This window comes from Lycorma delicatula, chromosome 9, assembly GCF_047948215.1.
Source record: "Lycorma delicatula isolate Av1 chromosome 9, ASM4794821v1, whole genome shotgun sequence".
Classification (NCBI taxonomy): domain Eukaryota; kingdom Metazoa; phylum Arthropoda; class Insecta; order Hemiptera; family Fulgoridae; genus Lycorma; species Lycorma delicatula.
In genome coordinates this window covers 63549806-63562808 of record NC_134463.1, presented here as the reverse complement: position 1 = coordinate 63562808, position 13003 = coordinate 63549806, and the positions used below count along the sequence as shown (strand labels likewise).

At 27.0% G+C, this 13003-nt stretch overlaps 1 protein-coding gene across 3 annotated transcripts in view; it reads left to right on the top strand.

Annotated features, from left to right (window-relative positions):
• Dic1 (Dicarboxylate carrier 1) overlaps positions 1 to 2068 on the top strand; it is a 74195-nt gene extending 72127 nt beyond the window's left edge. For all 3 annotated transcript variants that reach the window (XR_012757585.1, XR_012757584.1, XM_075374483.1), the window contains exon 9: positions 1887 to 2068. Coding sequence is in view for 1 of the 3 variants with exons in the window: in XM_075374483.1 (XP_075230598.1) it covers positions 1887 to 1934 (48 nt within the window). In the remaining 2 variants the exon portion in view is untranslated. The remainder of the gene's footprint in view (positions 1 to 1886) is intronic.
• Positions 2069 to 13003: the final 10935 nt, after the last annotated feature.

Below are 13003 nucleotides of genomic sequence, written 5' to 3'. Positions count from 1 at the left end.
TTTTTATTTTTAAATAGTAGGCATGAAAGTGTTTAAAATGTTAACTTCATTATATCTTAAATTTAAATTGTTTTATACAATAAGACTTAATTTTGATGCAATTACTCACATTTTTCAAAAGATTAAATATGTTTTTTAAGCCATGTAATTGTTCAGTTCTGATATATAAGCTTGAAGCTATGAATATACATGAATGACTTATTTATGCAATGTTAGATGATATAAAAACCAATAATAAAGGTTATACGTCTGGAATACCATAATTTCAATGGTAACTAAAGAAAAGTCTTTCTTTTTTTACATTAAGCATTGCATAAAAAAAGAAAGACTTTTCTTTAGTTACCATTGAAATTATGGTATTCCAGACGTATAACCTTTATTATTGGTTTTTATATCATCTAATACAGTTTGGTTTTTATATCACATCTAATACAGTTTATTATATTAAAAATTTAATAGTTTCTTGTGTTAAGGTGAATCTATTGTTATATCTATGTTTTTTTCCTATTGTAAGCTTTGGTAAAAGCAAGGGATTCAAGTATATTATCGCTTGCAACAGGAATTAATTTTGATGCTTTAAACAGTTTTGGGAAAGCCTTTTTTACATATTGCTTTTGCTGCATACATTTATTCATTTTAATTATTCTCTTATTAGTTATTTATCTCTGTTTTAATCTATTTAAATATATAAATATATTTTATTTTTAATATATAGAAAATAATTTAAAATAGCAATACTGGATTATGTAGGCAATTAATTATACACTAATGTATTTGAAGTAATATAAATGCAATAAATTTTGTTATCATTTTTATTTTTTACTTTTTTTTATTTTCTGAACTCTTTCCTGTTGGATAATCATCCTGTTGTGCATGTTTTCTTTCTAATAACTCTACTTATTTCTTCTATAGGATCAGTATCTCATTGATTTTATGTAGCATTAACTAATCTGCTTAAATGACGTAGAATTTGCTTGAAGCTTAATAACTTTTCTGTCCTGATTGTGAATCATTATTTATGAAGCCTTCCTTTTATAAAAAATTCTAAATTTTGTTTAGAATTTTTGTTTCTCCAGTAAAGCCATACTAATAATAATAAAAGTAACTTCACCAAAATATCATGGTTTGTACCATGTTGACGAACAACAGTTGGATTGTTTTTAAAATGAAGTTTTCATAAATCTTTAACTCTTTATAATCGTTCTAATCTTTAAGTCTTTATAATATTATTGAAAGTCTTATTTTTTTAATCTATAGAAATTTCTTCATAATTATCTCCTACATACTTTACAAAAGAAAATTGTAATATGCCACAAATCATTTTGTAACAAACATAAGTCTGTTAATAAATATTACTTTTTTTTGTTTTGAAATTTTAATAGTTCACTAAATAAACTGTCACAATTCTGTGAAATTATAATATTCCTGGTTATATATTGTGATTTTTTTTTTTTTTAAGTTATGCAGTTGTTTAAATATTAATATGAATGAATGGTAAGTTACACATTTAGTATGTAAATAAGTCATGTAAACTTATTGTTAGTAAATGCAATTAATGCAGATGTAAAACAGTACGATTTCTCAACTCATTTAAAATTATTTCTATTGTGTATATATATAGTGATATAAGAGTACCTAAACTATGGTACTCTTATATCGCTATATAATACTAAATATATTTATATAATATGATATAATATTATATTATATATTTAATATAATACATATAATACTATAATAATATTTAATATGGAGTATATGTTGAAGTGTCACATAAATGTTCAATCTTCTTTTTTCTTTATTAATACTTTATTTAATTTTGCTTTTATTTTACTGTTTTCAATTATATTGATGAGTATTTAACTTCTTTTTTTTATGTCCTTTAGCTAGTCTGTCGTTTCCATCCAAATGTAACTTTAATTAACCGTCCATAGTTGTGTGGAGAAATGGAGGATTTAATTTAAATGCAGATCGGATATAAAAATATTTTTTAAGGGATTCAGATGCTAATATTTCTATATTTTAATTGCTGGGATCAGTTTACACCACCATATTACCAAGAATATGGGTAAGCTGACATGCCAGACTAATTTTTTATGAAAAATTCTTCATATGTGAAGGATCTTTTCGCCTTTTTGTAACTAGAATCACTTTTCTCTTGCACGTAAATTATGTATTATGTCTATATTGAAGATGCTGATGATTGAACAAATTATTTATATTGAAAAGTGTGTCAAAATTTATGAAACTGCAAATAACAAGTTATGGCTGTATTTTCAATTATTCATAAGCTAGATTGTTTAAAAAAAACTTAATTTAGTACCATATGAACTGATAAATGTAATCAAACTGGATTGTTTGGATATTTCTAAAAAATACTTAATGAAATTCATTTCTGATGTTAATTTCTTTCAAGTTGTATAATAACTATCATTTTGACACATATCATCACTCTTAACTTAATAGTAAGTGGCTGAGTAATCCTATTGAATGAAGAAGATGTAATATTGCTCATAATTTTTTCGTGATATAGGAGTGTTGTAACACTGATGGGTAACAAGAACCCTATCAATGGTCCAATAATCCGTCCCCACCTTACATGTCAACTGTACTTTCTAAACTTTGATAAATAATAGCTGCCTCAGCTGTCTGTTAGTCAATCTAAGCATCTTCTCATTAGACATTTACTTCTGATATAAAAATAGTTGTTTTCATGTTTTTCAGTTACATATATCAAATTTTATTGTGTTGAAGATATTATTTTACCTAAGCAATCTTTTAATAAAAAATGTAACTTTTTAAGGATATTTTTTATTTCAGTTGGTCAATTTCTGTGCATTAACTAAAAATTAAGCACAGTACTTGAAGACACAATGGATAATAAGCAAACATTGTGCAATTAACGTAAACATAGCAATTTAATTTACTAAGCATTTGGCACCGTTGGTATTAATACAGTTGTATAAATTAAAGTTCCACTTACCAACAATTTTTACAACATTAATTTATACAACATATTTTATCAACATTTATTGTTGATTTTTTTTTTTTAAAGTTTTCTAATCTTGTTATTTGTTCAGTGATAAGTAATTAAATTTTTTATGTTAGTATTATAATAATTAATAATATATGCTACAAAATTTATGTAAAAATGTCTGTAAATTATAGATATACCATTGTTATGTGTTCAATAAATTGATATGTAAAATTTTTTTTTTCAGAAAATAAAAATAAATGATTATGGAAGTATATTGCTTTATTTTTTTGAAATTTTATTAGTTTTGTAGAAAATGAGAAGTTATATAATTTTTTTGTGAAAAATTAAAGAATTTATAGCATATTTGAGAAAAATTAAAAAATTTCTCAGAAATCAGAGAAAAATTAGAGAGCAATGGGAATACGTATCCATCAATACCCGTCAGACAATCTGTACATTTAAAAGACGGTTATGATAATTTGGAATTCGTTCCTGATAAAATTAAATACATCAATCATAAGTGGATTGTGTACGATGATCTCCAAATAATGTCGATGCTCCTAGGACAGCAAGGAGGATACACAAAGTTCCCTTGTGTCAATGGGATATCAGAGACAGAGAAATCATTGTATAAGGAAAGATAGTCCAAAAAGAGCTTCATTAGAACCTGGAAACAAAAATGTGCTCCAGAAAGCTCTAAATAGATCTGAATGAAATTCTCCTTTCACCTCTGCAGATCAAGTTAGGCTTGATGAAACAATTTGTCAAAGCCTTACTAAAAGAAGGTAAATGTTTTAAATAGACCTGTGACAAATTTACTCTTATCAACCGCCAAACTAGAAGAGGATCTTTTTACTGGTCCAGATATTAGAAAACTTCTCAAAGATGGTAATTTTGCGAAACAAATGGAAGTTGCAGAAAAAGAAGGTGAGGAGTCTTTAAAGACTTTGTAACTAAGTTTGTGGGCAGTAAGAAGGATCTGAACTTCAAATCAATTGTTTAGAAAGTGCTGCAGAAATACAAAAATTTAGACCGTTCCATGAGCTTGAAGGGACCGTTCACTTCCTAAATTCACATTTGGACTATTTTCCTGAAAATTTGGATGTCGTTAGCAAAGAGATTGGTGAGAGATTTTCATCAGGACATGAAAGAAATGAAAAGGAGGTATCAAGGAAAATGGACTACTATGATGATGGTAGACTATTGCTGGATGTTACACTTAGATGAACCGTATAGAGAAAATAGAATTTATTCTATTTTTATTTATTGCATATTTTCTAAACTAATTATGTTTTTGTCTTCCTAGGGGTAACAGTAGTGCAAGTGTCCCCCAAAAAGTTCTTTAAGGGTGGGGGAGTCAAAGTTTAAAAATATCAATTTTTTAAAACATTTTACATGTATCATTATTTTTTCATTACATAAGAATAACCAACGCAAGAAAAGTGTAACAACTTTGTTAGCTTTTTTAAATAAACATTAGACTTTATTAATAAACGTGTTACATTGCCTTTGGTCAAAAATCTGTGAATAGTACAGAAACCTCAGGTTCTGCATCAGCATCTGGTACATTAAGCTTCAGGCTTCTTTAATGTATTCTTTTTTTTGCATCCACCTCATTTTTTTCAGTAAATCCACTCTTTTACTACGTAAATTTAACAATAAATGCATATTCTTTATCAGAAACACACCCTCATGTTCTGCATCAAAAACTGGTGCATAAGCCTCTGGCATTTTTAGTGCATTCTTTTTTTTTCATCTACCTCAATCGCTCTTTTACCATATATTTTTCAGCAAAATAATAATTTTCTCAATAAATGCATACTATAAAAACTGCGCCACACTTATATTTAACTAAATATTTTCATTATTTTAATTAAAAAATTTAATAATTATTACATTAATTTATTGGTTATTTATTAGATATCTATATAATTTATTGTTTACTTTTCAGTGCATTTTTATATTTGTAACTATATTATATTTTTTTGTTTAAAATTTTCAATTTAATTTAATTCTTATTTTTTACTTTTTACAGGGTTTTTCTAATTTGTTTCCTTTTTTTATTAATGTTAATATTAATATTAGTTAAATAAAAGCTTTTTTAAAAAATAATTTTTTATATGTAATCAAATATATTTTTGTAATTTTTTTCTATCACGTTATTAATTATTCCACGATGCCATAATATGTGGGATGTAACTCTGTCTCTTCTTTTAACTATATTTTTCCAATTGCTTTTTTCTTCATCAATTTGCCGCAACACTTCTTCACTTGTCACTTTATTCTTCCATCTGATTTTTAACATTATCCTATAGCACCACATTTCAAAAGCTTCTAATCATTTCTTCTCATATACTCCCATCGTCCAAGTTTCACTTCCATAAAGCTACTCTCCAAACATCTACTTTCAAAAATGTTTTCCTGACGTTTAAATTAATTTTTGATGTATACATTTTATTCTTCTGAATGAAGGCTCGTTTCGCCTGTGCTATTCGCCATTTTATATCGTTCCTGCTTCGTCCATCTTTAGTTATTCTACTTCCCAAATAACAAAATTCTTCTACCTCCGTAATCTTTTCTCTTCCTATTTTTTATATTCAGTGGTTCATCTACATTATTTCTACTGCATTTCATTAGTTTCGTTTTATTCTTGTTTATTTTCATGCGGTAGTTCTTGCGTAGGTCTTCATCCATGACGTTCATTGTTCCTTCTAAATCCTTTTTACTCTCAGCTAGAATTATTATATCATCAACAAATCGTAGTATCCTTATCTTTTCACATTGTACTGTTACTCCGGATCTAAGTTAAATTGTTTTTTAACATTATTAACTGCTAGTTCCATGTAAAGATTAAAAAGTAACGGAGATAGGGAACATCCTTGTCAGACTCCCTTTCTTATTACGGCTTCTTTCTTATGTTCTTCAATTATTACTGTTGCTGTTCGATTCCTGTAAATGTTAGCAAATTGTTCTTCTATCTCTGTACTTGAACCCTAATTTTTTAAAATGCTGTAACATTTTATTCCAGTCTACGTTATCAAATACCTTTTCTAGGTCTATAAATGCCAAATATGTTGGTTTGTTTTTCTTTAATCTTCCTTCTACTATTAATCTGAGCGCTAAAATTACTTCCCTTGTCCCTACGTTTCCTGAAACCAAACTGGTTTTCTCGTAACACTTCTTCCGCTCTCCTCTCAATTATTCTGTACAGAAATCTGGTTAAGATTTTTGATGAATGACTAGTTTAGCTAATTTTCTTAGCTGCACTGCGCAGTAATTCGGCAGGTATTCTGTGCTCTATTAAGATCTGATTTAAACTCTCTCTTAAATTAAAAATTTGGACGGGTCTGTATTTCCTATAAGAAATACATTGAAGTTGGTTCTTCATAACCTTTTTGTGAATATTATTCTAAGTCGATCGGCAAGTTGCTGCAGGAAGAAATAAGTCAACATTCTTCGGGTAAATAAGGACTTCAAAAATTTTCCTGAGATGGTGAGTATAAAATTTTTTGTAATCAGCCTTACTGATTTTGGCGGGAAACTTCTTTTCCTTATAACTCCTTACCCGTATCCCAAATCTCTCTTGAATCTATGCGATCCACACCGGACCACATATTTTCCCACAAAAAAAAAATTTTTTTTGACCCCCTCCAATTTTCGGATTTGGAGAAATACATTTTACCTTCCCCCCAAAAAAAAACCCTTGACCTCCCCCGGACTCCCAAAAAAATATCGAGTGGGGTCTCAAATTCTCAGGAATTTCGCCCTCTTTCATTATCTGGTGAACTCCCCTTCCTAGGATGGCTGAGCCTCGTGAGGAAATGGAATTTGAGGCTTTCTTTAGAAGATCTAAGAAAATGCCATGATCACCCGTCATTATGCCGTCAACTAATATCGCTGACCTGTCTAAGGCTGGTGTCCCTGATAAGGGGCCGAGGAGAAGCCTAAAAAACGAAAAACAGTGCCTAGTAGTGATTCGGGCGATGAGGCTGCGTCGAAGGTTGTATTGCTTTACAATCCTTACCTAAATTAATAATAATAATTAATAAAGTATTAATAATAGTATTATAATTAGTATTAATATAATACTAAGTATTATATTTATAATTAATATTATAATACATGTTTTAAAATAAATTTAAAACATAATTAAACATTTTAAAGCACTGAGATAGATGTTTGTTATCTCAGTAACTGAAATAAAATATACATTAGTTAGCAAACATCTACCTCTAAAATTTTAATTAGCTTGTTATAAAAAAAATGCATTCTGAAGAAGCAGAGATCTCTGTGAAAGTGGCGATCAATGAAAATCATCAGTAAATGAAACATCTATTAATTATAACAAAATAATTATTTCATTAAAATATTAAAAATAGGTGGTCTTGAGCTCACCTCAGATTACCTGGCTTTATTTATTAATTATATTTTCACAACCAATATACTGATTTTATCAATTACCAAACTAACTTACTAAAAACTATTAGTGATGTAATTTTTTTTAGAAGTTGTGGGAAAATCAGAACAAAGTGTGAGATACTACTGTTCTCCAATGGAGATCAGCATATTTGATTTATTAGTAAAATTTGGTTATTATTATGGTTATTAGTGAAAGTAACTTAAAAATGCACTAGTTTTTGCTTGAGTAGTCTTACGTGGATGAATTCCTGTGAATGTATTGTTTAGTTGCTGTAGCTTTTGATATTATAGTAAAGAATTTAATCAAGAACATTTTATTTTGAGCTTCTCATAACTTCCAATAAACTTACATTATTAATGGTTTATTGATAATTAATTTGTTATTGGTATTGTAACCAATATATTGACTGTAGTGATAAAAGTAGGCAAATCTTTGTTTAAGGTGAATAATTTTTTCCACAAAGCACAAAGGTAAAAAGGGAGATAGGGGAAAACTGAAGAAGGGAAAAAGGGATAAAGTGAAAGGTTAAATTGTGTTAATTTACATAATGTTCAGTTGGCAACAGCAAAGCATTGCTGGGTCTGCTAGTTAATTACTTTTATAAATACATAAACTATCTTGTTCTTCTTATTCATTTGTAAAAGTAAATAAATTTTTGTTTATATTCATCTAGCATATTTTACCAGCTGATATTTTATTGTTATTATTTTTCTAATTATTAATGTATTGTTCATTCTAGATTTACATTTCATTCTGACATCATATGCTTTCCTCAACTCATGTCTTATCAATAATGTAATATTCATATTTACATAATGTATATTTATATTCATATTTATTTATTAAAAATATGAACCAGCGAATTTAAGGTATAGAAAAAATACATCCAACTGAGATATAATATCAAGGGGTTAGTTATTCGACAAAATTAATAGAATAGAGCAATCAGTGGAAAACTGAAAATATAGAATGGGAAGTAATGGAAATGCCAGAAGTAAGAAAGAGGCAGAGGCCAAGGGATAAGAGAATGGGGAAGGATGAATTGTGTGTATATTATTGAATCATACACATCTTCTAATTGCACAATTGGAAGATGTATATGAAGGGTGTCAAAAATAAAAAAAAAGATTTGAATTGGAAAGGGAAAAATTATTTGATTTATTAATTATGTTTAACAATTTAACTCATTAATCTTGAAAGGTTACTATGGCTTTAGCGAAGTTGCTGTGTATGATTTTTATTTATTTAATCTAAAAGTATTGTATAATATTATAAGTTTTAGAAATTGGTTTGTTTATTTTATGTGGACTACTAAATTTTATTTTCACAGAATAAAACAATATTTTTAATAATTTGTGTAAATGAAGTTAGTTAATTTCATTTTGGATAAAATGTAGATTCTAAGTTGCCCAAAACAAAAAAAAAAAAAAAAAAAAACATTTTAAGAAAAATTCTACACGTAATTCCAACAGCAATTTATTTTTCATAGATAATTTGTGAATTTATAATTTTTTACATATTTATTGATATTCAAACCAAAAAGTGAAATTTGTAGTGAAATTATAAAACGAAAGAAAACCAGAATTGTCAAAATTTTGTAGAAATTTTTCACAAGGTTCTATTTTAGAAATATTGGTCAGAACTATTTCGTATTAGTTCTTCATATTATGGATTACTTGCCATAATAAAACTTGTTATAAAGGTGGATTTATATAAATATATACTTTTAAATTTTTTCAACTTTAAAAAAAAAAAAATTTCAAGGACACTAATAAATCAACATATATTACTCATTTCAACAATTACTTGTTTATTATTTTGGAAGATTCAGGTTCAACTAGTTTAGATTTTGTAAGAAGCAAAAAATCCAAATTTAGGTCATAGGCATTTCTATCCATTAGTTTGGCTTTTTCTGCAAACATTAAAAAAAATACATTCGCTTAGCGTTAGTAATTTTGTTTTAGTATCTGCCGCTCATGTATTCAGTGTATCTTAGTTAACTACATGACTTTCTGAGCACTAATTGATGAGAATCTGAAATAAGTTGCTGTATTGCAATGAGCAGCTGATATGTTATAAAATAGTATAATAATGTATAAAAAGACAAACTTCTCATTTCTTCTAAATTTTCTCCTTGAAATATCATCGATGGTTTTTTTATTAATATAACTTGAATTTTTTAATTTATTGGAACTTTTTCATTAGACAGTTATGTAAGAAAACTTAACAAAAAAAGAAGTTTTAATGAACTATATTGTTTCTTTGGTTAGGAAAAATTAAATCATTATACATTTTTATTTTACTTGCTACATTAATTAGCTTAACCATTTAATTTTGCTTTAAATATTAATTATCGAATCTTCTTTTATGTAAAAGAAAATGTATTTTTAATTTTTTTTTATTCTGTTCGAAATTTTCTTCTTGCTCTGACAAAGAAACACAAGATTTTAAAAAATTATTTTTTATTTTTCAACGTAGTTGAAAAAATGGTTGTCTCTACTTTGACCTCATCATTTCAAGTGAATTTTTGCCCAGCAAGTCGTTTCTTCATGTTTGAGAAGAGAAAATAATTGCTGATATCTAAATCTAGCTCATGTGGAAGTGTTATTCTTTTTGTTTTACAGTAACAACTCGAGACGTGTACAGCCCATTCTTTGTGAAACAGCACTTTATTTTTGGCCCCTTCAGTAGAACCAGTAGTGAATTGTAATAGTCTCCAGTGATGGTCCTACCTTTATCCAAGTAGTCTGTAATGTGAGCACCACTCCACAAAAATCTCAAAAAAACAGTGGTGATTATGCTTGCAGATGGAATTTTTTTCGTTCGCTTTAGCACACTTTCACCAGCTCCTTAGTTTGGAATGCTGTTTGTTCTCTAGCATGTAATAGTAAACATGTGTTTCATTTATTGTTATTAAACATCAAACAAACTCTGGGAATGACACCCTTCGAGCAGAGAGTTTTGTCATATCCAAAATATCATGCAAAATGTAGTGGTCATGGTGGTATATCAAGATGTTGAGATGTCAACAAACTTGTATACTTTCATTCAGTGATTATTTAATATGGCATTGTGGATTTTTGTTACAATTTTGTCAATCATAGCAGTTTTTGGGCATCCTGACCATCATCTTGAAAGTATGAATAACCATATTTAAATTCAGTAGCCCTCTTTTTTACTGCCAAAAACAAAGGGAAAAAATCCTTTGAAGTGGTTCGTAAAACCTTTTGTATGTCATCAGAATTAAACGTTTTAAAACAAAATACTTTATTATAACTTTAATTTTAATTGTTTTTCAGAAAATGTCAAAACCTGTGTGTTTACTCAATGATTACAAACAAACAATTAAATTCACATGTCTAAAAATTTGCAACACACCATCTAAAGGATCATATTTTATAAATAATAAAGTCATTTTGTCATATTTGCACCATCTTTGTATCAGGCCAAAAACTTTCTGAACAATCCTGGTAAGATTAGTTTGTCAGATCTTAAACTGCTGGGTGATAAATTAACTTTTAATAATAAATATTATAGCAATAATAGTGCGCAAGAAAAATAGTTTTGTCAAATTTTAAACTGATATACAATAGATTAATTTTGTAGTTCTAATGATTATTATCTGAATTTTATTGGACAATCTTTTAGTGTATATGTTTTTTAAGTAATTCTGGGCACTGTTAAAAAAGTTTAATGAAATTTTTAATTAATGTGGTATAAGATTGGTTGGTAACTATATTTTTCTAATCAAAAATTAGTAAAAAAATAAACCTTTATAAATTATATACACTCGATAAATATTTCAATAATACACTTTTTTGCTCTGATATTATTACTCATTTGATGTAAGCACTTTCACAAAATTCTAAAAACTGAAGTAGTTGAATTTACATTTTTGCAGTAAAACTGTTCTTTGTCAATAGGATGTTTTTGATAAAAGTATATTTCAGAATTGAGATTACTTTTTGATATTGTATCTGACTGAACTGCATGTTTTAATGAATGCTTTTTTTATAATTAGGTAAAATTTTGTTATTTATTATGAATATACTTCTGTAAGACAGTTGTCATTTTCATGACATTAACTTTCTGTTTATCAACAGTTTTTTAATTTAATAATGAAATATGTTGTTGCAATTTGTTATTAAATTTTATTATTACGGCTGTGACAGTATACTGTCACAGCCATAATAATCTCTTCTCTCTCATTCTCTCTTACTCTCGCTCCTCTGATTTTATTTCTGTTACTAATATGAATGTATGGCTCTTTACTGTAAACATTATAGTCTTCCATATTGTAACTGCAGATGTACTAATACACTAATTTCACACTTTTGTGCATTTACAAATTAAGTAAGTGTATTAGAGCAATGTCATGAAAAGAAAATTTTATTTTTTACTTTATTTTGCATTAGTAATTTTTTTTTTTTAGTGTTATTCACTGTATATATACAGTCTTCATATAAATTATCCAGTGTTAAAAGCATAATTGAGAAAAAAATAAAAATTCTTAGAAAACATTTTGGGTCCCAGTTGACTCCCTCCTTGATCAAATTGTTTTCATTATCAAAATTGTATTTAGAGTATATTAGCTGAAAATAAATCACTATTTTTAATAAAAATATTTGGGTCCTTTTAATCATCTAGCTCATCAGCTATCTAATATAACCCTTTAAATAACAGCTTGAAAAATAGATAAATATCAGTGATTATAGAAAATTCTTAATTATCAAGTCGGATTTACAGGATCTTATTTTTTTCTTTTTTTTAAAATTAAACATTACTAGTTACAGGTGGATTTTCAGTTTTGTAAATTAAAGTTTAAAAAATTGATATTTTAAGTTTTGATCCTTTCTTTTTCTTATTTTAGCTTTTATTGAATGTAATGTTAGATTAGAGAAAACTTTAGCAAATTTGTTTCCTTGACATAACCTTGCCTTGAACTATATTATCATGATTTATTTTTAAACTATTTCACACAACATTTTTTTAATATTAAATATATCTTTCATTTTCTATATGTGAATATTTAAATTTTTTTTTAATTCTTATTTTTTTAATCCTTTTAATTTTTATTGTTAAATTTTTGAAAGCATTTTTGATCCATTTATTCATTCTACTCCATATAAAAGCAACTCATTTATAAGGACTTTACAAGGACTCAAACCTTTTGAACTCTTAACTCTAAAAATTATCTTATTTTATGATGACGAGTAGGCTAGCCTGGCAGGTTACTCATTAATATTTATATACTTAAATTTCAATTAATGTAACTTCAGTTACATTTTTCATTTACCGAATACTTTATTGTTATTAACTTTTTTTTTTTACTGTTCTTTGTGTGATAAAGAGTAACTATGCCCTCAGATTCATATTTTAGACTATTAAGAACATGATAAACCTTGTTGCTTTGCCAGAATTTTACTAAAATTGTATTTATGATGCTTAATAAATTTCAGGACCAATAGATATGGTAATAATAAATTTCTAACTTTCTAAAATTTTGTTGACATGTTTATTTTTATAAAAACATATTAGTGTCTAGAGAACATAAAAATATTTATAAATTACAAACTGTGACTGTGTGTGACCTTTTAGTTGTGTTA